The following is a 26,681-nucleotide window of genomic DNA, read 5'->3' as shown; positions in this document are numbered from 1 at the left end:
ATTCTTCTTAAAAGTCTTATTATGTACTATGTTATGTATTATATTGCATTTCTTATAGCCACTAAGGTCAATACCCCTTGAGGACATGAGCAAGACAAATATAGCCTGTGTATCTCACAGAGAACAGTAAGAAATTAAGGTACATCCTCCCTCAAAATGAAAGTAAGGAACAAGTTAGTGAAAAGTGTGGCAAATGCCAACAGATAAGAATACTCCGTGCCTTACCCTGACCACTATCTTGAGGTCTCTCAAATCAAATGTCAAAAATGAGAACACTATGTTCCCAAATAAGTTCAAACTAAATGTGTGATCTCAGATATCGATATGCTCCTCCAAACATAGTTTGTGGTGGATAATAACCATAGTTTACTTAAGATTAAGGTATCAGAGCATTTATGAAGGTCTGTTTAGTTGTCAACGTTGGAGGCAATCCAAGCTGTGTCAATAATGTTCTCCTGTGTGTGATCTGATTCTTGTGATGGCTAAGTCTATCAGAAACTAATATCACTCACACACACACAAAGGATAAAACTGCTCATGATAGAGTAAATGTGTTTTAACTTTTAATCTGTGTTGTAACGAGTTAGGTATGGTGAAATGTGGTGATGATTCTAAGGGGTCAACAGCTTTGACAGACTAGCAAAACCAGTGTTTCCTCAGGTGGCCAAAAGTCCTGCCTCTATCCTCCCTTTTCATTACAAACAATATGGACAATGTCCATGACCTTCGGTGTGGGGAAAAGCCAGTCTGTAGGTACAACTTCATAATCAAATATAAGAGAAATATACACAAACCATACAAATAACAGACAATAAAAGGAAGCCCATTTGTATTTGAGTCCCTACCTAGCAAACATACTGTTGGTAGCCAAAGAAATCACTTATGCTTATGTTTTATTTTGAACATCAGTAATGTGAACAATCCAAAGAATTTGGATTCATATCAAATACGAAATAAAGTTGGAACACTTTTTAAAGAGGTCGCTATGTACTTGTACTGTATTTGATGCTATGAGAAGCAGTGGAGTGGAGTCTCACGCAGGCACTCTTTAAGAAACGTCAGTGCTTCACAAGCCATACGGATGGATGATGGATTTACCAACCCAAGCAACAGCAGGAAAACCAGTTTTGTTCACTTATTTTCCCCACCAACTTTCAAGAGGATTTACTTGAATGTTCCCTGGTCCCTGGCCAATCCTCTGGCTTGGAGTCTGAATGTCACAGGGTGAAAGCTCTGTAAAGGAATGCACATGGAACACAGTCTGAGTGTGATTTGTGCTATGACTGGAGGTGAGAACAGCAGTCTCACAGGTTTGGCCTGTCCGTAAGGAATTATGGACTTCACGGAAGACACACCCTACATGTTTGACTTATCTTCTTAATGTCAACAGGTACTGCGCGTCTGTCCTGCAGAATCCTGTTTCTGAGGTGGAAACCCGGAGGTTTCACTCACAATTGTTTTTTACTTATATGCTGAAGATAGGGCCATTGTAGGTATATATAAAAAAAAAACGTAGGCCATGGTTCTGTTATTCACTGGGCAGTCTCTGCCTCTGACAGTTCAAGTGACGCAGACTAGTGCTAGGCTACGGCTTAAAGAAGCACTGGTAACTATAGGGGGTGCAGTAGGTGCGACTGCACCTGGGCCCGTGGGTCTTGGGGCTCGTAGCCTGGGGTTTTTGCCCAAGAAATATTTGCGCAGGGGGAGGGGGCGTGGCGGCGGCGGTTAGTGACATACCCTGACAATGTCACAGTTTAAAGTGTTGTAGGCTGAATATCTGCGCAGGGGGAGGGGTGTGGCGGTGGCGGTTAGTGACATACCCTGACAATGTCACAGTTTAAAGTGTTGTAGGCTGAATATCTGCGCAGGGGGAGGGGGCGTGGCGGTGGTTACCAACATGGGGTACGGGACTGTAAAATGTTTGGGTACCACTGCCTTACGCCACTGACTAGGACCCGTCATAATAGCCTGCACCTGGGCCCGTCTTAACTACGTTACGCCACTGTGCACTGCCCCTGGCTGCTCATGATGTCAGTCATGGGACGTGCGCCCCTAGAAAAACATGCATGAACTTCATGTTTATGTGAATATCATGTTAATCAGGCTAGTTAGTGTTTAGAAAGTTACACTGCATTAGCCATCAGCTTATTGGAGCTGAAATTGAGGAAGTTCATTTGGGAAAATGCTTCACGGAAGTTCTTTTAGGGATATTCTTCACATGAAAGCAGTGCTTATTTTGCATGTGGGTCAACATCCAAGTTTAAATGAAATACAGACAGAATTAATGCTCACAGCCAGAATTTGCATGATTGAAGATTGCATTTCCTGTCCATTGATGCGGACACATATTCCCCTGGTCAACCTGAGCACACTTCTAGGTAATGCACCAACTGGTGACCAATCTTTAATTGAAAAGTGATAGCGTTTTTTCAAATCTACATGTGTGTGTGTGTGTGTGTGTGTGTGTGTGTGTGTGTTTAAACTCTCTGCTGGTAGACAGCCATGCCTTTTTGGCGGAGCTCTCTGCTGTACTGTTCTTCCTCCTGCTGCAGGACGGTTGTCAGCGCAGCGCGACGCACCTGCAGAGGCAACCGAAATGGGCAGAGATCAAACAGACAACAGACAGCACATGTTTGCCTGCATAGTCACACCGCAGGACACCTGTTCCTCCTTTTAGACACAAATAGATAAGCCTGGATTGAATGACCGCTTTTACAGTAATTACAGTAACTGCCACAAGCATCTCATCCTAATCCTGTGACAGGGACAATGAAATGAGAAACATGTATATAATAGGCACTTGGTCAAAACGGGTACTATGGCACTATGTCAAAGCATGTTAATAAAGTGCATAAAAGAAGCATAAAGCTACAAGAGCATGTGGAGATTTCAAGGTACGAGCTCCTTTGTGGACTAGAGTGGTTTGGAATAATGTCACCCCTAATCATGACATTGAGTAGCGTCATATCCTGCTGAAACTACTTTTAAAGGGCAACTAAATGCCAATGTCAATGTTTATTGTAAGAGATGATTAAACACACCTAGTGGAAATAATGTCAGAGGGTAATCACTTCAACAACTAACGCTTAAACACTGTCTACTGAGTGCCCCCTGGTGGTAGTATTAAAGTATGGAATAATAATGTTACCACTGTATGATGCCTCCCTTCCTAGCTTGAAACCAAGCAAAAAGATACAAAGCATCTGCCAAAGTTTACATACCCACTGACAAAAAAAAAATCCTGACTGGTAATCCATAAGCCAAATCTGTTAGTGCTGTTAGTGCTGTGTGTTTCTATACTGCCAATATGCGCTCTCAAACCCATTGGCGGTTGTGAGTGCATGGGTCAGATTAAAATGGCCTGTATGGTGGTGATGATGGTGTTGTCTGCGTGCTCTCTAGCATTGTAGGGACTACAGAACAGGCACGATGAGTCAGCATGTTCCCCATGCCTGTGCATTCACTCACTCCCACAATACACACACTTCTTTATTCCTGTCTGTACAGTGTGCACACACACACACACACACACATGTGCACGGACGCACGCACGCACACAAACACCATGAATTAGATGGGAGGGAGGCATCTAGAAGGCATAGAAGAAAACAGCACGGTAGCAACAGTGGGTACAAAAACAGGTGAAGGCCGGGTTGACTCACTAGTACAGTCTGTTAACAAATAAAGCTTTATGACGTTACAAAAGGCATTCTGAAGGGCAAACTGGCTTGAGTATTGTTTTGTTTCCCAGTCTCATATTGGCCTAAATCACTCCTTTAAGTCACCCAGCAGGACTTTCAACTTAAAAACTAACACTCAGCCACTATGTGCAGTTTGCTGGATACGGATACTGAGTCATCTACACAGAATTGTACATAACGGGGATGGATGGCCATGGATTAGAAACAGGGGAAACCTAAAACAGGCCTTACCAGCGTGAGAGCTGTAAGAGCCAGCTGGGTCTCTCTGTGCTGGCTAAGCTCACGTAGCTTCAGGGCTTTGGCAGAGGAGGACTCGGTGGAACACTCAAACTCAGCCTTCTGCATTATAATCCTGATGCTGAAAGCACAAAAAAGAGACAGAGAACTTTACAGCCACATTCCGCAAGGATTGGTATTTTCACTTGGTATTTTGTTTGGTACTGAACTCCCCCTAAAGTGGCGGAGTGTAGCTCACTTGTACACCACTGTCGTGAATACAAATCACGCTTTGAGACCCCCTAAAGGACAGTGCACATGTGTATTTGTTGACAAGCTGAAGGATATGGAACCGGCAAAGAAGGCTAATCCTCCGACAATGTGTTCATCGGTTTCTTCGTCACCTCTGCCATGATGTCCATACAGAGAATACTGCTCTAGCTTCGTCTTATAGCTAGCGCATGGGTCTAGTTGTTGTTGCGTGAGATGGTGCCATAAAGCACTATGTAGTTCTTGCACCCTGTGCCCCAAAGTTACATAGTGCAATACCTGGCGCACCAGGCGTGCTGTGGCAGTGTGTGGCACAGACAACATTCACCGTATTACAAGTTAGTGTACCACCAAAATGATTTTGATGCTGTCAAATGTGTATTTTGATAGATCCATGCTGCTTGCATTATTCAGAAAATTGCATGACTGCCATGTAAGATGCCTGGAGTAGCCTACATGCAGTGTCACTGATATACTTGCAGTAGGTTAAACCTTGCTTCAGACAAAAGATCATCATCCAGCACACTCCTCTCTCTAAATATTAAGTTTTACCTTAACTCTAAACTAAACACTCACCTCTCCAATTCTTCAATTCTGTCTTTTATTTTTTCCTCTTTCTATAAGAATTAAAAACAAAATAGGACTATTCAGAAGCTAGAAAATCACATTATTCCTTTTGCCACATGACAACTATCAATATTCCTTAATGTCCCAAAGATCTTGGCTACTCAGTTCCAAAGAAACAACTCAGACTAAACAGTAGACCTATTGTTTCTGACTGGAATCGTTTATGTAGGCTATGGCTTCCGAATAGGCTATCAAAAAAATGTCTTTGAAAGCATAATTTTGCCAGCTTCTTTTGTATGATAGCAACCTTAATAGTTGTTAACATCACCTTAATTAAGTCCCTCTGGTGTTGCATAAGTTTGTTTTTCGAACGATGCTCTGTTCTAAACATTTTTGCTTCAATTCGTATTAACCTAAAATAACAAAACTTTTAATCTAACAAAGTTTTTTGGTGTGGGGCTCGCTGTTAATCTAAATAAATCAAACTGTTGGTATAACAACGGTTGCCTATGAGTAACCAGATATTACATCATTAAGTCAATTTTGTAAAGCACCAATCAGAAGAATGCATTCAAACCATGTGACTGTGGTTACGTATGTTTTCATTTGGAAACCCGGAAGCCTGGCACGTTTCATTCATGCCCTGTCGTGTTTGTCCTGTCACTGTCATGTTTGAAAGTCAGATAGACGGGCACCGTTGTTGAAAACAGAAAGATGTTATCTGTTTTATTAAATACAGTTTGGAGGAAATGCTTTTCCTCTTTCTTCTAGGACACTTCCTTCGCCGGTAATCATTAAGAGATTTCAACAACATTATTTTTATGATGAAAGTCTAACAGCATTACCCTGGGTAGGCCAACGTTAGCTATTTATCGCTATCTTGATCTATAAACGAATGCTAACTGTATTTAGACTATATGCCGTGTATCGTTTTTTCATTATCATTTTAATTTACCTTAACATCTTAGACACATAGTCTTTAGCTTAATCTCAAACTCATCACTGGCTACATTAAAAGAGCCCCACTCTGTTTTCAAACTACAGCCCGGGACGGAACAGAAAAGGCACCTGTCGGCATTATGCTGCGACAAGGTTTATATGTAGTACGAGGACTTTATCGAGATGGCTTGAAACTGATTAGACTCGCAGGTCAGCAGTCTTTCAACCGGGCGCATTTGCCTGCATCCTATTGCCATCAGCCTATAGGTGTTCGTGCTCTTACGGTAAGGTGACATTTTACCTCATGTATTTGGTCCGTTTCTCTCCCCTTGACAACATTACACACATAGTAGTGAATCATAACAGTGAATCCGGTGTTTATCAGGTTGTCTTGACCTTTTACCCATATCCGTGCTCATACACGTGACATTACTACGGTTCTGCTAGTGACGATGTGACTTCACACGCATCAGAAATTGGCAAATTAAACAACTATAGATACAAAAATATACGCTATGTATTATATAACAAGCTACATACTATTTAATATTGTATCTATTTTTAAAAATACACGATCAATTTAATTCGTAATCCAAAGGCATAATAATTGGTACCTCATGCGTCCTTTGGCCAGCAGATGTCGTCATGGCCTTTCTCTTCGAAACCACGGGACTACAGCCTGCCCAATGAGTCATGGAGTCCAGAGATGCAGAAGTTATATGACCACTACAACGCATTATGCGAAGTTGAGGAGGAAGGAGAGAAGAAGAGGGGAGCGTGGTGGAGGCTACCCAGCTACAACCGCACTCTTAAATATGCAACTGGTAAATAGAACACTAACTTAAAAAGTTCTGAGGCTGCATTCTTGGTCTCATGAAAACGTCCACAATACGTCTCTCTTTTCTTTATCTGTCTCTATTTTAGGAGAGTGCACAGATGTTAAGTAATTGTATATCAACCAAGATGCCATATACCAACGAAGTCAAGAGGGTGTAAAACCCATTGCCTGTATATAATGTGCAAGTGGTTATCTACTTTTTTATCATGCAGCCTATTTATTCATTTTTTGTCCGCAAATCAACCACCGCACGAACACACACACACACACACACACACACACAGAAGCGTGCGCGCACGCACTCAAACTCACACATAAATAGACACATACACATGTAAGCAATACTTAAGTACCCCATAGCACACACATGTAGTATACAAACGGTAGTTTGTATCCAAACAAGGGACTGGAAAGCAAATAAATATTGTATACAAACAGACACAGTACAAATGTTGCATTATTTGCCTTGGTTTAGATTGCCCTATATGCAATGACTTATTTACATTTTCCTATAGGACATTTTTTTTAACTCGCCATGACCAACTCAAGTTCTCCGGTGACCTCTTTACCCTGCCTTACTCCCCAGGCGGCCGGTGCCTCAGTAAGCTTCTGCAGGCCAAGGCCAGGCTCTTCACCCGGAACATTGAGGAACCAGGAGCAGGCTTTGAGTACGTGGTCTTCCTCAACAAACCGGAGAAGAGCTGTGTGTGTGTGTTCCAGGCTGGACACCTTCTGGAGGGGCCGCCAGGGTAAGGACCAAGCCATGGCAGACTATTAACCAACCAAGTTTCTATGCTTTGATATTAAATCACTGTGAGCTGAACAATATGTGTTTTGAAATATAACTAAGGATATGTGGTTTTATTTAATGGCATAAGCAGGTTGTGGGGGGTGGGAGCACTGCAATGACCATGTTAGTGTTATTGTGTGACTATTGTTATGAATTCACATGCTAGGCACGTCCACGGGGGAGCGATTGCCACCATGATAGACTCTGTGACGGGAACACTCGCAACCTATCTGTCAGGACCTGTCATGACGGCTAACCTCAACATGAATTACCGCAGGTAACTTTTAAGCACAGAGGAATGAGGCGACAGAAAATACAAAATTTGTGCAGCTCTTTTTTTTACATTACACCTCCTGCTTTCATCCAGTATGTCTCTTTTATTCAGTATTATCTCAATATAAGTGACTGAAAAATGCAGTGGCACAAGTAAATAGCCTTGCAGAAAGTGTTATGGGCAGTCCTCGACTCAAATCCCATACGCTTTTTGTCAAATTCAGGAAACTGCTCCTCACAGTCCTTTAGCTGTTCGTAGAGTGTTTGCACTCAAAAACACTTGTTTCCGTATACAGCCCTGGCTCTGTAAATGGGAAACAAATATAGTGGCTTGGACCGAGCCATAAGCAATCCCAGCCAATCAACACCGTGCTTCAGCTGCATGGAAGGGAGGGGTGTCATTTGATTGGCTCTTGAGTACTATCCGCCACCTTTTGCGAAACCAAAACCAAATTGCAGTATAATCGAATGTTATAGATGCCAGTCTTTTTTGCATTGTGCCGCCTTAACTTGTTATTGAAATTAATTGAGCTGATCATTTGGGCTCATTGCCAGATCAGACTTCAACAGTTATCTAGTCTATGTGGTAATTCATGCGGAATGGATATGTTCTGGTCTAAATTGGAATACAATTTCCACTTTCCACTCAGTTTTAACTGAGGGGTTCTGAGAAGAGGTACATCACATAGTTAGCGATGTTACCAGCTGACCCCGTGGTTCTCAAGCTTTTTCCCTCGGAGTTCCCCCACACTTGTGTTTAAGGACAGCTAAGCCCCCCCCCCCCTCCCCAGTCTGTACACACACACTCTCAAAATAATTAAGTGATTCATTCCAAATCTTTATTTGGGCAAAAATTAACTCAATTCAACTATAGATAGTTTTTTCCTTTTCTCTTTGCTTAGTATAATTAACACCCCTTTTAGTTAAATTTATATTTGTGGATGTAGGTATATCAATATGCCATTAGCTGGCTTCTTGCCACAAATGACACATTCTGGCCGAGTCCTTCAATAAAACCAAAGTTTAGGTAACTCTCGAGATATAGTCTTTCTTTATGTTTTGATACTGATGAGTCATCAGCACATTTCGTTAAGTTAATTCAGTCATAAAATTGTGACGCTCCGACTGGAGGAAAAACGAGGATGAGCTGGGATGAGCTAGTCACCTAGCTGCTAGTTGACCTGGTGAAACTGATTGAGAGTGGGGGTCTCAAAGGTTGAGAGGTCACAGAGATGTTGCCTACTAGGTAGCCCACTATTTCTGTGTGAGGACCATAAAAATGATCTTTTTAAATAGTTTTATATACAGATGTGTATTAATAATAATAATAATAATAATAATAATCCAGTAAGTGTGTTATTATTATTTTATTTAACATGTGCCAATCTAATTCTAACAACTTCAACCTCAACCTTCAACCTGACAACCTCAGAGCAGATAAGGCATCGCCGTCCCCTGCGATCTTTGGGGCCCAGACCCCAGGTGTTGAACAATGGTTCTAACCTAATGAAATGATTAATGGAATGTCTGGCCTTGAAATAAGGCTACCTGGACTAAACACCTACATATTGAGCTACTACATTTAATAATTTATGCAAGTAAGCCTCTAGAATGCAGCTAGTTTAATACAGTATCATTATCATTACACGCCTGTTTTTTTCTTTTTGTGAATATATTCTGCGTTTGGATTTTGGATATTTCTATCAAATTAATACTAATGATGAAAAGTCAACAACATTTAAGCATAAGGCTTTCTCTTGTTTTCTGTGGTTTTATCCTGTTTTTCTAATTGCTACATTTACGTGTCTCTGCATGTCTCTGTCTAAAAAAACAGAACTTTACCATTAATTGAAAAAGCGGACAAGAAAATGTTTCATTCGTCATGTTTACTCTGGAATAGAGATAATCTAGTGCATTTACATTTGTAATTCATGCAAGATGGATGTAGTTTTGGTGTAAGGTGGAGTAAGATTTTAACTCTTTTCAATTTAAACAAAATAGGTATGAGGAGCATGTTTGGATATCAATGTCAATTCATTTGTACTTGCACTGTGAGTTTAGGTATCAATATTAAGTCACAACAGGCTATTTTTGTAATTGGCTACAGGTTCCATACTTGAGCGAACCTTGTATTTTCTCTTTCTGTGACGCCTCACGGTCCTGGCCCTAATTGTGTGACAGCTATGATGATGGCCTCTCAGTTTCATCAGTCTCACTAGTGCGCAGTTAAGGCCTTGTGTGTGTGTGTGTTTGTGTGTGTGTGTGTGTGTGTGTGTGTGTGTGTGTGTGTGTGTGTGTGCTTTCTCATTTGTATGTTTGTTTGGTTTGGTTGCTTGGTTGGTGTCTCTTATGATGACCTGTCCCTCTCCTTCCAAGCCCCATCCCTCTGGGCAGTGTGGTGTTGGTGCACTGTGCGCTGGAGAAGGTTGAGGGCCGCAAAACCTTCATTTCCTGTCGGGTAACCAGCTCAGATAGAGCCAAACTGCACACAGACGCCACAGGTATGAAACACACAGTCCTGCTTATCTTGAATGAAGAGTCATCTCACATACACATATATACATACAGTATATACGTATATACACACACACACACACACACACACACACACACACACACACACACTCATATACACACATACGTACACACAAACACTCATATGTACGCACACATACATACAAACACACTCCCACTTATCATGTCCTACACATGCTACATATTTATACACTTATCGTGACCCTGTCATGTTTATCAGATATGGCCCATACACATTCACACCCTGTTTTTTTACTTTTGTAAGTAAACGTTGTGGTCGTTGTGGTCGTGCATATTCTGTGTACACCCACTGTGCGCGGGTCCAGTGATCTAACGCTGAGCAGAGTGAGTTTTTTTTTCTGTTGAGTATTTAGCATTTGGTGAATTTTTTTTTCTCCTTTCTTTTTTTAGGCTCTTCCAGATAAGCCCCATATCATGACTGTGTTGTGTTTGTGTGCGTGTGTGTGTTTCACTTCACAGGGTTATTTCTGACGATTAATGTGGGCCACCTATTTGGAGCGTGATGTACAAGCCAACCTGTGCCGCAAAAAAAATAAACGGGCTCAACATGTGGGAAACGTACCTGGCATCCAGAGCCGAGGCCTTCTTAGAGAGAATAAGTGTTGGCGTGTTTGTATGAGTGCATACTGTGTTTCTCTATGCATATGAGAGTATATGCGAGTATGTGTGTTTAGTTTTGTTTTTTTAACATGGAAGGGAAGGACTGACCAATCCAACGAACATGTTACCTCTTTGACTAGACATGTTAATCTCTCCCTCCCCATTGCCTTTCTCCATAGCCCCCCCCCCCCCTTTTTATGTTGAACCCCCTACCTCTATTGTTACAAGGGATGTAGCGTACCTATGTCAGTTATCGGACAGTGTCAAACATCTGCCATTCTGTTAAACAATCAAAATGCTAAGTTTAATAATGGATTAACAATCTATAACTTCAGTTTAATAATGGATTCACATGACAACGCGAACATTTGCTGATAACACACGTTGTCCGATAATTAACACCGTTACGATAAGGCTGTTCTTCATTTAGTTATCGCTGTATATTTATCAACAAAGTATTTATTGTCATGTAACAAAAGTATAATTTCACCATAGCCTTTAATATTTATTTTAAAAACAATATGGGGTGGCCTTCTGATAATACATAACTGATGGTGTTTTGCAGTTATTGTTCAATGCAGCTGTGTGAACTCGATAATAAATATTTCTGGAAAACTCTGAGTGTGCATGAAATTTCGTTGACATTGAAGTGACTGCATTTTGTCAGCTTTGGCTTGATGTGAGAGAAGTACCGAAACAATATCATCACTTGGGGAAAGACAAAACCTTAAAAAATTGACCTTGGAAAAGAATTTGAGGTTGTTTTCTTTCCAGACACTTTGCAGTTCTTTGCAGGACAATAATACATCTGGACAGACTTAATCACTGAGTAAACTCTGCGCAATCTTTATTTGGCTGAATCATTTCAGTTGCAGTCACTTGCAGATGTATTTAAGATTCTCACAACTACACCTTTTCATATGGTAAATGAACATTTGCCTCTCACATACCCTAATGAAAGACTGCTAGGAGCGCTGACACCATGCAATTATCTGTGATCCACACCTGGGTTTTAAACATGAGGCTTAGTCTGACAAAGAAACGGACGTCCAACTGAAGTCCAAATGACACAATAATATGAATCATGGGACGAAATTAAATGGAATCATGGAACAAAAATGGTGGTTTCGGTCCTTTCTGTCTCTTCCTTCTGTTTTCTGTTTTCCTTCTTTATGTTATTCTTGAGTCAGTTGCGGTTCGTCCAGAGCATCTGTTCTGATTGAAATGAGAGGATATTTCCCAGGCCAGTGACTTTTATGTAGTTAATATGGGGAGATGAATCTGAGTGGTTTCTTGTCACATTGACAGTACTTAACTCATGAAAGCAGACTTTGAAAGCTGTTTGTTATTTCTTGTGTTGTTTAACCACTTCACTTGCTACCAAGTAAACTTCTTTTAATGAGTTTCATTTGAATCTCAATAGTGAAACCTCTGGCTGGTATACCTGTCCTATTTTATGGGGGATGTAGGCCATAGAAAGCCTGTCCAATGTCAATTCATTTTTTATAGACTTTGCAACAATAAGCATCAAAACTCTAGTCCCTAATACTTATCAGTTGCTGTAAAGTGTTGGCAATAGTTGGTATTCTGTTAAATATTTATTTTATAACTTTGTTCAATACATGATGAAATGTTTTTTTCACAATGACACCATCAGTTAAATTATTTTAAATAGTTGAAAAACACTCATTTAAGATACGAAGCAAACTCATTTACACAAATCTGAGCTAAAATCATACACTCGCTGTCTGTGTGTGCGCATGTTTGTGTGTGTATCTGACATTCATGAATGGCAACTGAATACCACAACGTTACTGTAATATCTGTAATATCTTGTCCGCATCTGATGGTTTTTGCATTATTTTATGAACAAATGCAGAGTAAGTATTACTCTGTGACATATCTACCTCACCTCATAAGATTGCAGGACGAGGCTATACTGCTTTATGATTCTGTACAAGAGTTCCAGACCAGCAGGATTGGCAGACTGACAGACTGTCGCTCCCTAGATCAGATTTAGCCGAAGGTAAACACTATGACTCAAGTAAAACGAACTAGATGTGTGTCTGATCATGCCAGACTAAAGGAGCACAAGATAGTCCTCGAAAACCTCGACGCTTATTCTCGAGCCATCTCACATTTCAGTGTAAAATATAGTATGATGAAATTACTTGTTTGGACGACATGAATTCTTACAGATCTGACCAGCTAAAAGAAGTGTGGGAGACCACAGTTGTAAACACGGGACTAGTATGCCGTTTTCACCTTTACACTGCATTAATTACCATCGACCCAATGTATCTCTTTCAAACGAATTATTGCCCAAACGTAAATGACACGACTCTCTTGGGATTCACAGTGTGGTTTAGTCAGTGTGTGTGTGTGTGTGTGTGTTTATGCACACAGTAAATTCTAGCTCTCATCAGGTTAATTGTGAGGGTAAAATGCTGGCCAAAATAGGTCGCAAAAGGGTGGGTGTCTACAGGAGAAGCCTGTGGTTAAACGGGTAGGATATTGGCTTTTGTGGAAGACCCGACCTTAAACTGGTTTTGACCATTTTCCACCGTCTATGCACACCACAACTCTCTCTCGCTCTGCTGTATGCATTTTCAAAGCAAACTCAATGCAGAAATAATAAAAACGATGATGTATAGAATAATATGTTGTCTGAAGACCGCAGATAACCCTGTCAGAAGTGTAAGCGCTAAATTGCGCATTTAAGCAATTCTTTTTAAATCAATTTCCGTTGATTGGTGAAGGACAAGTTATCTAGATATCGCCCCAGATAACTGTGCAGTGATTAAATTAATAATGTTTAGCCAAGTAGAGTAAGAAGCGAATGGCGCTTTTGTTTTAAGTACATTGATTGGCAGTGCATGACCTTGATTCTCTAGACTCTAGATTTCTAGGCGAATTGCATTTCACTTATCTTTTTTTTTAAGTAGTTTCTCAATATATTTTATAATCTTCATATATTTTATTGAGTACATGCTGTGTTTTTTTTTTTTTTTTTAATGTAGCCTAAACACCTGAACATTGCAGAATTTAAACTTCAGAATTATATGCTACCATTCAGGATAAAGAAGAATTATGCAACCGCGCAATTGAGTGTAGGCCCAACAGGGATTAATACACTTACGCTGTCCAATTGTCTCTCAAAAAGCCAACATAAACAACCATAAAGAATTTTGTCCGTGTGCAGAAAACAATGAAAATGTGTGATATACCCTACACTGACATCGTCTTGGCCGCATAGATATATTTCAATAGACAGACAAGACATATAGATAGCCAAAACAGGCTCAGATGGGAGTCGGGGATGGGATAATATGTTTGGATCTGATTTGTTAAACTGTAATTTTAGGCCTACTTCTAATTCATACACAGAAAGTGAGTTTGCCAGTCGTAAACTAAACCATGTAGGCCTAATTGCCCGTGCGAACCAGAGCCCGTTACATAATCGCCGGTGACATAACCGAGTGTGAGCTGGGGACGGCGCGAGAGCACCGCTAACGGGACCAGAGCGCGCAAGCCGGTGATTTTCCAAGGGCGGTCAGTGGTGCTCTGTCCCGGTGACTCGGCAATCAGCTGCTTTCCCCTCCTCGAAATGACAACAGTGGCGTGCCCGTCCAACCACAGACCTACCGGTTGCGACAAAACAACCTCAGCAAGGAACGGAATTTAGCTTTAGCGCCAGGATCAGAAGAAACGGGAACTTTTTACTTTAATTTCTCTTATAGATAACTCTCAAAGGAACATTACCCCTCTTAATAGTCATGGCGATGTGCCTGCTTAAACGCTTGCGTCGGCCGGGGCGCTAGCGCAGCAGGTGTCTATAACGTATAGGCTGCCATGCAACCAGCATTTAGTTTTAAATGAGTTTTAAATTAACGAAGAAGGAAGGACACTTTTTTATCTTAAAAAATAGAGAAAAGCCTGTCTCAGTGAACAGGTGAGCGAAGCATTGGTGGATCTGAGAACGAGTTTTGCGCCAAGTTGATAGAAAGTTATGGAAAAGGACTATCCTAATTCGCCGGAGGGATATAGCAACGACGTACAAACCAAATCTGGTAAGGAATGAATCGTTAATAGGTGCTGGACATACAAAACCGCTAAGTTTACTGTATTCAAGTAATGATTTAGGAGTTTGAATATTGCGCAACAGTCTAGCTCAGAGTGGGTGGCTTTCATGTTCTCATGGGGTTTGGTTTATTTGTGTGTGCGTGCTTGTGTGCGTGCATGTGTGCGCGCATTCGCGCAAACATGGCTGTATATTGAGGTGCGATCATGCATGCGTACCAAACCAGCAAGAGGTTAGCATAGTGACACATTAATAATGAATAATGAATTGTAATAAGGTTCCAAACATTTTTTACACTCTGACTGGTGCTTTTTTGCATTTCCTTCATTTCCCCAGCCACGCACACACACATACAGACACAGAGAGAGAGAGAGACAGAGAGAGAGAGAGAGAGAGAGAGAGAGAGAGAGAGACAGAGAGATTAACTTTTGTGCTATCTGTTAATGAACAGGTCATTGTTCACGAGCTTTGACCAAGTCACAAGATCATTAGATAGATCTGACACAGGTCTGACCAAGGGGGCACAGGTCACAAATCACAGGATTATAAAATTGAAGGAAAACTGCATTTGTTTTAGGACCTCATTCACATATACAGTTTCATTATCTACACTGCTGAAACATTTATTTTCTTTTAGATATGTCTTGACAATAGCCTCCCTGTCTGTCACACACTCACACACACACACACACACACACACACACACACACACACCTAAAGACGGTTTTGGAAAATGTTTCTCTTTTTTAACATTAAACAGACTTTTATTACATTTTTCGGATTGTTTTCCTTAGTTTGGCAGGTAAATTCAAGAAATCGATTTCTCTGATCACAATCCATTCATCTCTCTTTCCCTTTCTCTGTCTCTGTGAATGGTGCTGTGTTGTAAGAGCGCTGTAATCTGGATTATAGTTGGGATTAGGGGTTAGTGTGTCTGTTTGGACTTCACCTCTATTTCCAGAAGCCGATTGGCTAATTTCAGATCCACTGATTGACCCCGTTCAACCTACTGGACAAATTACTTCAATACGCACTCACACTCAGACGCACCCAAACCACACTTTAAGTATATAAAGTACATTGTCTACATTTAGCCGATGGTAAACACTATGATCCAAGTGAATCGATTTGGATGTGTCTGATCATGCCAGACTATAGGAGCACAAGATAGTCCTCGAAACCTCAACGCTTATTCTCGAGCCATTTCACATTTCAGTGTAACATATTGTATGATGAAATCACACTTTAAGAATACAAAGTACATTTGCTTGTCTGTGATGAGTGTGAATTGATGTGTTTTGCTCTTCGCCTTGCTATTGCCAGACTTTGAAGAGGGGGAATCACTCTCAGACGAGGTTTACATCTGAAGATGAATTGTGTCCTTGATGGTAGACGATTCATAGTTGTAGTAATAAAAGTACTATAAAAATGAATGTTTGAGTGCAGACTTGTTCACATGTAAAGCTATTGTAATGTGTCATAAATCATAACAGCCTTTTTAATTTAAGCATGAAAAAAATGTGAGTAAAGCATGCAGCTATTGTAGGCTACTGTATCAGATAATGTAGGTTTGTTCACATTGACTAATTTCCATTTTAATAATGTTAGTCAAGAGATCCTAAATGCAAAGTGCAAGATATTAGTTAGCATATGAAACATATACACCAGCATTAACTATTGTTGTAATTTATTAATGCTGAAATTCATGATTTTTTTATTTTTAAATAATGGAATATTAGGCGTCCTCTGCTCTTGCCAGAACATGGTTTTTGCTTTGCCATGAGTGCATGACAGGTTTTCAGTATGGACCCTCTGAGCAGGTCGATTTAAGAAAAGCTGTGTGAATGGAGTTGATTTAAACATTTACTGTGAGAGGTCAAGAAGGGGACTTCTCTTTATATGCCTAACTGTGCAAGAATGTTTGGAACTGCTGGTTTTATTGTTGTGAAGCTACACGTGAGCTACTGCAGATAGTCTCAAACATCCGAATTTACAAGTTAGGTAAATATGATGGCTTGCTATATGGCCAAGAAATTAGAATGGAAATCCCATCACTGAAAAGCTTTATAAGATAGGTCTTCTGTTGGAATCACCTCTCCCGCCACTGTGTATTAGAGTGTGTCTGCATCTAAAGAGCACGTCAGTAGACAGTGGTCACTGTCAGTTGGCTGAACTCTACTAGATTTATAGCCAGGCAATCAGAGAGGACACCTAGTGTGGCAATAGCATGGGTCCTAAGGATTACATAACAGTCACTCAGCACAGCTGCCACCACACACACACACAGAGAGACACAGATACTCAGACCCATACATGCGTACACACACTGATAAACTAAACTGACATATGATCATCCATTATCGCCATCTGACATACACTCAGGAGCAGTTGGGTGCATACTGTCAGAGATATACACTCACATTACACACACACACACACACACACACACACACAAACACACAACCACAATGCCCGTCAGAGAAAGAAGAAGAGGACGTCACAGCTAAACAAACAAAAAGAGAGAACGGAAAAAGAGGGAAACACTAAGTGAATTATGTCATACTGCATGGTACCCAAGAAAGGTAAATGAAGGCGCTGTCATGCCTTAAGTTAAGTAAAGCCCCTTACCTATCACTGCAGACTGCCCACATTGCACAGCAGTGTATGAATTATTTGTGGAATGAGATTGGTTGAATGGTTGATGAAAGAAGTGTGTCAGTGAATGTGTGTTAGAGTTTATATTGGTGTTTAAGCGAGTCTCTCAGTGTGTGTGTGTGTGTGTGTTTGTGGGTGTATGTACAGTATGTGTTGATGTCTATTTGCTTTAAATTGGGTAAGCTGTGTTGTTAGATAAGCAGCATTATCAGGACTCAATGAGCAAAGGCTTGAACCTGACAGGGTTATCCAACCTGCACTTACAGTAGATTACATGCACACGTGCTCTCTCACACACACACACACACACACACACACACACACACACACACACACACACACACACACACACAGAGATACACACACACACACACACAGAGAGAGAGAGAGAGAGTGAGAGAGAGAGAGAGAGATACACACATGCCAAAACACAGAGAGAGAGAGAGAGAGAAAGTGAGAGAGAACTTAGATCTTTTAAGAAGCTCCTTATATCACTTCAGCCACACGAGACCAGGACTTTTAATCTCCATTCAGTAGTCAAGTCTCTCTCTCACTCTCTCTCTCTCTCTCTTTTTTATCTTGTCTTCTCGCTGTCTGATGGTTTTCCTGTCTTTTTAAAATAAATCTTTTCTTCACTCTTTCGAGAGAGAGAAAGGCAGGGGGAAGCCGTGGTTGTAGTTCTTGCTGACACATCTGTCTGTCAGAAGTGGAACAGTAGAAAGTGTTTTCCATTTAGTGCTTTAATTGAGTGAAACAATTTGCCGTTCTGGAAATGTCTGTTATTGCTGATCCATAAACCTTCTGCGAAGACAGATCTGCATTGTTTAAAGAGCTGGATGCCTGATGCATAATTGCTATGTGTTTATGTGTGAGTGAGTGTTTGTGTGTGTGTGTGTGTGTGTGTGTGTTTGTATCTGTCTTTGTGTCTGTGCACATGTCTGTATGTGTGCATGTTTGTCTAACCATTGTAACTAATTTTAACTGACTAAATTAGCGTCATTAATATCTTTGTGGTCGGGCTGGGCAATATATATCGAATTTATTTGAATATTTTTTGTTTTCGAACGATGTGCAAAAATGCATAAATTGCAAAAAACGAGATTAGTTCTTCCTCAGCTATCCCTCAAACGCCAGTGCTCTCGGCGTTACTAAGTTAGGGCAGGGACAATGGAGTGTAGCCATCCAGTGATATGTTAAGACGCCGATTTGGAATTGAAACTATAATAATAGTAATAATAGTAATTGTGTATTTTGTGTTGTGATCATTTATTTTTCTATTGTATGTGCGCAGACGGTTTTTCATCTGGAAAACTTTACTCAAAAGGACATTTTGGATGACTTTTTGGACTTTGGATTGTTATCCACTATAAAATCTTTATACACAAAGAGAAATTTATGAAATTTAAAACAAAGGACAATCGAGATTTCATTCTGTTACATAGCGCCGTATTTATTGTAGTCAGAAAAAAAATCAAGATTACATTTTTTTTTACCATATCGCCCAGCCGTACGTTGCGGTGTTAATTGTGGATTGATGTTCTTCACTGCTCTTAACCTGCTGTTTCTTTGAAAAAGGTAGTTGTATGTTGTTGTTTGATTGCGTAGTAGACTTTCCCCACTGTTAAAGACATCCTGTCCTCTTGCTTCAGGTTTGACTTTTAGTGTGAACCGTGTTTGAAGCTGTGACAAAGAGATCTGAGGGAAGAGCCGATGCGTGGGGTGATTTCCTAAACACTGTGATCTTAGGTCCACTCCTACACTCGTAGAGGAGGCCTACGATGCGCTGAGGATGTCTTCTCTTCCTCTTGTCAACATGTAAAAGCTCCCCAATTAATGTCATGTAATTGAGCACATCGGGTCTGTGAGTTACTATACACTTTTGGAGATCCAGATGTAAATATATTGTAGTGCATGGCTGCATGTGTGTGGGTGTGTGTGTGTTTAAATATGATAGCTAATATCTTTTTTTTTGTGTGTGTGTGTGTGTGTGAGTGTGTGTGTGTGTGTGTGTGCGTGTGTGTGTGTGACTGCATGTGCGTGACTTTGTTTCAAAGTACGTTACCAAGTGCCGCCCCCCATGCCTTCTGCATTCCGCTATATAAGCAAAAATGATTTTTATGAAAGGGAGATTTAGAGACGGTGTAGACACAGAAAAAGAATGCGAAGCCACAGAACCCTCGAGAGAAAGAGAGAGAGGAAGGAAGGAAGAAAGAGAGAGAGAGAGAAAGAGACAAAGGGAGGGAGAGTTACGCAGGTCTCAGCCCACTGATGTTTATCAAAAGCTCTCCAGACACACAAACGCAGTCTATAAATAAATATCGGAAATGAATTTAAAGGTATGGTCAAATGTCAGAAAAGGTGTCTAGGTGCACATCTGTGTGTGTGTGTGTGTGTGTGTGTGTGTGTGTGTGTGTGTGTGTGTGTGTGTGTGTGTGTGTGTGTGTGTGTCTATAGAGTACTGCCCACCCCCGTATCTCTCTCGCTCTGTGTGTGGTAGGGTGTCAGACAGATGTGTGTGTAGAAGTCCTATTTGATCATTTTAAGAAGGAAAAATGTCCAAAAAAGTGGCCATTGCTTTGTGTTTGTGTGTACATGAGTTTGTGTGTGTGTGTGTGTACATCAGTGAGTGTGTGTGTGTGTGTGTGTGTGGGTGTGGATGTGTACATGAGTTTGTGTGTGTGTGTGTGTACATGAGTGTGTGTGTGTGTGTGTGTGTGTGTGTGTAAGTGTGTGTGTACATGAGTGTGTGTGTGTGTGTGTGTGTGTGTGTGTGTGTGTGTGTACATGTGTGTGTGAGTGAAAGACAGAGAGATAGTGCTTTATATGTGTTTACTATGAAGTGGACAGTTATTGTTCAGGATGCTTTATTCTAGCACCGAGGGTTTTGTTGCATGGCAACATCTGTGCGTTTAATTGTGTTTTTTGACATATTTTTTCTCCTTACTTTTGCAGAGAACCCAACACCGAAGAAGACTCATTTGAGTAAGTATACAAACTTGACAGCATTTGTAAGTGTGTATGTGTGTGTTTGTGTGAATGAGTGAGTGAGTGAGTGCGTGCATTTGTTTTGTTGTTCATAGTTAGGTGCATATTTCTGTCACGTATGAATGGGGACCCTTGTCCACTTGGACTTAAAGAGTTTGTATGGTTTTATCTGTATTAATGGCAAATGTGTGTGTGTGTGTGTGTGTGTGTGTGTGTGTGTGTGTGTGTGTGTGTGTGTGTGTGTGTGTGTGTGTGTGTGTGTGTGTGTGTGAAGGCGAAAGCTCATCTCTTTGTGTGTTTATGTACTTACTGGATGTGTATGTAGGCTAATAATCTTCTGAGCTGTGGTTCAGCAGAGTCATTTGGTCTTTGTACACCTGTTTAACAAAGGCATGTGTGAGGAAGCTATAGTCACACATATTGTATAGACGCTTATATGTGCGTGCACATACACACACACAAACACACACACACGGTCTGCACCTGTTTGTTTATAAGAGTGTGCCTCTGCCACTGTGGTTATGTGAGGAGAGAAAGAGAGGGCGAGGGAGAGACAGATAGAGAGAGAGAGAGAGAGAGAGAGAGAGAGGGAGAGAGAAAGAGAGAGCGATAGCAAGGCAGGGGTGCTAACCACCTGAGCTCTGATAATATCTCTGCCTATTTATGTCTGAGGCTGAAGTGAGGGCCTCACTGTGCATGTGCATGCCTGCTTGTTTGTTGTGTGTGTGTGTGTGTGTGTGTGTGTCTATGTGTGTGTGTGTGTGTGTGTGTGTGTGTGTGTGTGTGTGTGTGTGTGTGTGTGTGTGTGTGTGTGTGTGTGTGTGTGTGTGTATTTGATATGTATGTGTATGTAGTTCTTTGTGTTTGTTTTTGTGGCTGCATTTTTTTGATGGCCGTAATTTTAAGTAGTAGTACAAATTTATAGTACATTTGTATTGGTTAGTGTAGAACCAACCTGCCAGTAGTATATGGCCCTGTGCCCCAAGCACATAGAAATGACCAGCAGCCAGGAGTTACTCATGCCAGTAGACATTCTATTTTTGTCTGTTTGAGATAAAAGACACAATTCATCCATGTCATTGAATTGCTAATTATATGTGCTCATTGTATTGCTGTAGAATAGTTATAGTAACTTGTAAGGTTCTGAGGTCAAAGGGCATTTTGACATTCTTAGGAAGAGTGTCTAATCTCTTGCATAACGTTGCAATTACTTATTAACTAATGAGTTGTTTTATTATACTTTTAAGTACAGTAGTAGCAGTAGTAGTTCAAGTATAGTGCACAATGTGAAGCCTCATTCACAGTACTGCTGTAACTGCTGCTCAATTTTTTTCATTTCAGTTCTGTCCGCTACTAACAAATGCTAAATTCACAGACAAAACCTAATGTCTGGATTCAAATCAGTTGCATCTCTGCAGTCCAGATTTTCAGATGCTTTAAGACTCTAAAATTCTGTTTAGCAAAAAAACGTTTGTAACTGCTGGCTACATTTACATATATACAGTCTTTTAGTGACTCGTTTGATCTAATTGCTGAAGCCTTTCCTATTGGCTGAGGAGGGCTGTCATTCAAAGATGTCAGTGCATGATGCCATCCAGCTGTTCTGCATGAGGGTACAAAGGGTGGGTGGGGTTAGAATTCCCCTCTGTGTGCATCAGATGCAGGTGTGGTGAGAGAGTACAGAGCGACAGACAGACGTGGAGAGAAAGAGAACAAGTAAGACTGAAAGAGAGAGGGAAAGAAAGGGAGTTAAAGAGAGAGAGAAGGGAGAAAGAGGGGGGGAGAGAGTGTAACAGGTGTCTTATCAGTGAAGTGCGGTTTGGATCAAATTGAACAAGTCAGGTGTTAAGATAACAGATGAATGAAAAAATAGATTGAGGCAGTGAAGAAAAGAAAGAGAGAGATAGAGAGAGAAAGAAAGAGAGAGAGAGAGAAAGAAAGCGAGAGAGAGAGAGAGAGAGAGAACAGTAGGAGAGGGAGAAAGTATAAATATAGTGCAGCCGATGAGCTTGTCTGGGTTATGGAAAGGATACAGTGTGTTGGTAACTTAGAAACTTTCGATAGAGAAAGAGGGGAGAGGAGACAATAGACATACCTGTGTGTTGTGTTTGAATGTGTCAGGAGACCATAGAGATACGTGTGTGTTGTGTTTGAATGTGTTAGGGACAGGCCTGTCTTCCTCCTGTTTGAGTGCGTGTGAGTGTGTTTGTGTGTGAATGTCTGAGTCAGTGCTCACTGGGGTATAGGCAGTCAGACATAGAAGCAACAGACAGACAGACAGACAAACATAACCCGGGGTTCACAAACTCACTTTTTTGACAGTTTCTCTCACTTGTCAGCCCAACTGAAGAGGGAGGGATTGTGATTGAGCTGACAGAGGGAGACAGAGAGAGAAAGAGAGAGAGAGAGAGAAAGAAAGACAGAGAGAGAGTGAGAGGGTGAGACATACCTATAGAAAGACGGAGAAGAAACAGCACCAACAATGATGCGAGGTAGGATTACTGATATGAAGTATTTGTGGAATGTGTATGCTTATGTTCATCATTTGTACATATCTGTGTGGAAAGTTTGTTTGTTTGTGTTTGTGTATGTTTGTCCATGTGGTCGTTTGTGGAAAAACTAATACTTGCCTATTGTTTCCATTGCACTTCTCAAGTACGTAATGCATGGCATATGATTTTCTTCTAAGTTGACACAAGAATTGTTGTGTGTTTTTATTTAGTTAATAGTCCACAGTGCACAGTCACCACTGTTTTGTGTTTGTGTTTATATGTGCTTTTAAGTGTGTGTGTGTGTGTGTGTGTGTGTGTGTGTGTGTGTGTGTGTGTGTGTGTGTACAAGTGCGAGCCCACTTTGATCAGTTGTCCCACTTTCCGAGAGTTTCGTTCGCTGTGCCCTCATAAGTCTATTTCAGTTGAGCATTGAAAGTCAGACACTCCAGATGTGCATTTGCTGTTGAAGTCAAGAGTAAAGCCAAACTGCAGTCGAGTCAAAAGGCCAATTCTGTCTCCCTCCTGTTTACATGCACGTCTTTTAGCTTTCATGGGTTATTCTGTTACAGCCTCGTCAACGGCTACCTGTGTGTGACTGGAACATTTCAAAGGCATTGGGAGTTTAAAAGAAAGCCTCTGTTTCTGTCAGAGTCATCAGTGCATCTGTGACTTCTTCATCTTTTTTAGTCTGTTTAATGGCACCTCTTGAGTAACAACAGAGAAAGATGGAACCGAGCGCCTGGTTTGGCACTGTGAAGTGGGTATGTGAAGTGAGGTTGGGAGCCGCTTTTGATTTCACCACTTGTGTCAAGATTTGAAGGAAAGAATATACGTATGTCATGACATGTCACAGAACTGAAGAAGGCCTGGCGAGATTTGTGAAGTTGTTTTATCCATAATAGTGTGTTTGCATCGATTAGCGCAACCAGTGTCTATAGAAGTAATTGGGAGATTCTTTTTTTAGCCTGTTTACGGAAAGACGATTTTGGCTTGTCGTGAAAATATCACTTTCTCAGACTTCATTTGAATGTTATGATGGTTAATATGACAAATGATAATCTATTATGATGTTAAGAATATTGTGTTGAATTTGATTGAGAAGATCTTTCTGTTCAAAGACAGTGGACGTTCTGTGAGCATCAAGTCTGTGAGCAGTGTGACTGAACAGGGCCAAATTAGCAGGCCTGATCATTCCCTCCAACACTTGTAAATGGATACTGCCTCATTGTGTTTTTTTACCAAGGTTTTTTAAATTCTGAGAAGTGATCCGAGAAAACAAACATGCTATAACGACAGACACTCTAACCCGTTGCCCGTCTTAACGGTGTGTTTGTTAGGACGTGTGTCCTAACCTTCTCTGGCTAATGTCATATCAGACGTTACCCAAATTATTTATTTTAGGAGATATTTGTGTTTTTTAACCCCACGAAAATCACACCGAATGAGATTATTCGATATTCAGCAGATTGCCCTGTGTGGGCCTTCTTTGTTTTTCTGAGACCGTGGAAATGCACACGACGAGAGAACAGAAAGTCGGTCGATTAACACAAACGGAGTGCGTTAGTCCTTCGTGAACTAATGAAAATCTGAGAAACGTTGAAAGGTGATGTTTTTGATGTTAGTATGTTTTTGAGGTATGTGTTTGATGTTACGTCAACCTCAGGGATTTCAGAATTGTGTTGTGTTGTAGTGGTGGGTTTTCATCAAACATCTCAGGAGGTGACTCAGTCTTCTCTGTGGCTATGGAGCTCTCTGGAGATGACTCTTGCTGTGGCATCAGAATGAAGTCCTCTGGAACTCGAACTTTCCGCACACACACACACACACTCACACAGACACACAGACACACACACACACACACACACACACACACACACACACACACACACACACTCACACAGACACACACACACACACACCAAAGTGTGACAGAGAGCAGAACAAATCAAGGCCTTTTGCTTCACTGCATTCCATTTCATTATCTGGTGCTGTTACACCCCAGCCTTAGTATATTAATAACAATCACCATTAATTGTACTACTACGAATGTGTTCCAGCCATCTCCAACAACAGCAATCTCATTCTGTAGATTCATTGCTTCATAAGTCGACCTCCCCTAAGATTTCAAATACCTTTGGAGGAGACTGTGTTTTGACACACACCAGCCATAGGTATGATCTGTAAACAATTACTAACAAGTAAATAAGGCCTGCTGACTTTTCACTGAATATTGTGCTTATCTCTATGTTAAGCATGACCTTTTAGCACTTACCACCATATGTTCTTGAATCCATTGAAACCTTACAATGTAATGACTTGTTTGGTACATGTTTACACTATAATGCAGTAGCTTACACCATTAGGTTTGGGGTACCTCAGTGGTGAAACTTCATTGGAGCATTTAGCATTGTACTTTCCTCTGAGTACATCAGTGCCTCACAGCAGATAGTCCCGAAGACATCTGCACTGTTTGCACATGTGAGTGTGTGCACGGGTGGTGTGTGTGTGCGTGCAATGAAATCACATGTATGCAGCGCAAGGTGCGGCGATCAAAGTGTTCAATCAGTGGCACTCAAACGGCCAGAGAACATACAGAAGGGGGATGGCAGGTCTGCACAGGAAGTGGGCTCAGATGGCAGCAGACTACTGTTCTGAAAGAGAGAGAGAGAGAGAGAGAGAGAGAGAGAGAGCGAGAGAGAGAGAGACTATATATATATAGTATATATATAGAGAGGGGGGTTAGAGAGAGAAAGACAGAGATTAATCTAGAGCCTGCATGATAAATTGGTTGTTGGTGTACCGTTGATGTTGTTTGTCTGGGCAAATTAGTATCACTGGAGCATTGGGAGACACGGAGAGCTCTCTCCGTTGTGGCAAACCCTCTCCGAGCTCCTCTCCTTGGCCTGACGTGCACCTCCCAAATGTTTTAACTATCAGTCTCCGTCAATCCGTTAATACATTGCTGTTTACCTTGTGGGTAGTAGTATACCTACATTAGATAGCTGGCTCAGAAACCTCGCAACTCCCCTCAAACGTATTTTTCAGTTACAATAACGTTTTTTTTTTTACATTGCACAGTCTCGGTAACTTAAAAAAAATCTAAGCAAAAAAAAGTCAAACAAACAACTTTTATCTACAGTTTGGTCCGCCGCCATTTTTTTTTTTAAATTACTTTGCAACACCCACGGAGAACAATAAATGAAAATGATTCCGTCGAGGAAAATGCGTGACCACGGAGTAACAGAGTCGTAGAAGTATATTTCGGCCTTAAGGCATACAGCATTTGGCCTTGGCGGAGGCCTGCACTCTTCGAGTGCCCTTCTAGTTGTGTTATATTGTGATTTGTTAACAGTATTTGTTGTACAGTGATTCATTAAAAATCATGGCCCCTACACAAAATATAATATTTTCTTTATCTAATGAGAAGGTTTTGATTCTCTTCCTGTCACTCTCAATACTCTGGGGACTCAGCTGTACCCTATAGTAGACATAATATTTCCTACAATATAATGACCTGCTCAGCAGAGTACAGCACTAATAAACTACATGAATTTTGAACTTTAACCCCTTCTGAAATATCCCACTGCATAGTAAAATATAGAAAATAAATTCATGTTTGATGTATGGGTCATGAAAGGAAGATCAGACGCCCGACCAAGAAGGAGGGAATAGGATTCCACTTCGGGAAAAAATATTTTAAGATAAAGATGATGTTAGA

The 26,681-nt window shown here is 40.9% G+C and overlaps 3 protein-coding genes across 7 annotated transcripts in view; 2 read left to right on the top strand and 1 right to left on the bottom strand.

Annotated features, from left to right (window-relative positions):
• Positions 1 to 4: 4 nt before the first annotated feature.
• Positions 5 to 6,352, bottom strand: LOC122133268 (uncharacterized protein C1orf189 homolog). 3 transcript variants are annotated; one of them, XM_042709065.1, is made up of 3 exons: positions 6,308 to 6,352; positions 3,933 to 4,059; positions 5 to 2,579 (listed from the first exon to the last, which is right to left on the bottom strand). In XM_042709065.1, exons 1-3 carry the CDS (start codon positions 6,310 to 6,312, stop codon positions 2,478 to 2,480), a joined length of 234 nt encoding a protein of 77 aa, XP_042564999.1. In that variant the 5' UTR covers positions 6,313 to 6,352; the 3' UTR covers positions 5 to 2,477. The 3 variants fall into 3 exon arrangements, with proteins under 3 accessions (XP_042564999.1, XP_042564997.1, XP_042564998.1); XM_042709063.1 differs by having other exon boundaries at positions 5,995 to 6,324; XM_042709064.1 differs by having other exon boundaries at positions 5 to 1,233; positions 5,995 to 6,324.
• On the top strand, positions 5,364 to 11,365 carry them4 (thioesterase superfamily member 4). 3 transcript variants are annotated; one of them, XM_031576428.2, is made up of 8 exons: positions 5,364 to 5,541; positions 5,799 to 5,977; positions 6,331 to 6,517; positions 7,118 to 7,280; positions 7,488 to 7,598; positions 9,971 to 10,095; positions 10,395 to 10,474; positions 10,610 to 11,365. In XM_031576428.2, the coding sequence occupies exons 2-8, from the start codon at positions 5,834 to 5,836 to the stop codon at positions 10,619 to 10,621; spliced, it is 822 nt and encodes a 273-aa protein (XP_031432288.1). In that variant the 5' UTR covers positions 5,364 to 5,541; positions 5,799 to 5,833; the 3' UTR covers positions 10,622 to 11,365. The 3 variants fall into 3 exon arrangements, with proteins under 3 accessions (XP_031432288.1, XP_031432287.1, XP_012684613.1); XM_031576427.2 differs by having other exon boundaries at positions 5,364 to 5,604; XM_012829159.3 differs by lacking the exon at positions 10,395 to 10,474 and having other exon boundaries at positions 5,366 to 5,977.
• Positions 11,366 to 13,593: 2,228 nt separating this feature from the next.
• The window catches only part of rorc (RAR-related orphan receptor C), a 27,686-nt gene continuing 14,598 nt past the window's right edge, over positions 13,594 to 26,681 (top strand). Inside the window, exons 1-2 of the mRNA XM_012829206.3 lie at positions 13,594 to 14,820; positions 20,439 to 20,468. Coding sequence (XP_012684660.2) covers positions 14,760 to 14,820; positions 20,439 to 20,468 — 91 coding nt within the window. The 5' untranslated portion in view covers positions 13,594 to 14,759. The remainder of the gene's footprint in view (positions 14,821 to 20,438; positions 20,469 to 26,681) is intronic.

This window comes from Clupea harengus, chromosome 11, assembly GCF_900700415.2.
Source record: "Clupea harengus chromosome 11, Ch_v2.0.2, whole genome shotgun sequence".
Classification (NCBI taxonomy): domain Eukaryota; kingdom Metazoa; phylum Chordata; class Actinopteri; order Clupeiformes; family Clupeidae; genus Clupea; species Clupea harengus.
Note: the sequence above shows the minus strand (reverse complement) of the source record. Positions and strands in the feature narration are given on the sequence as shown.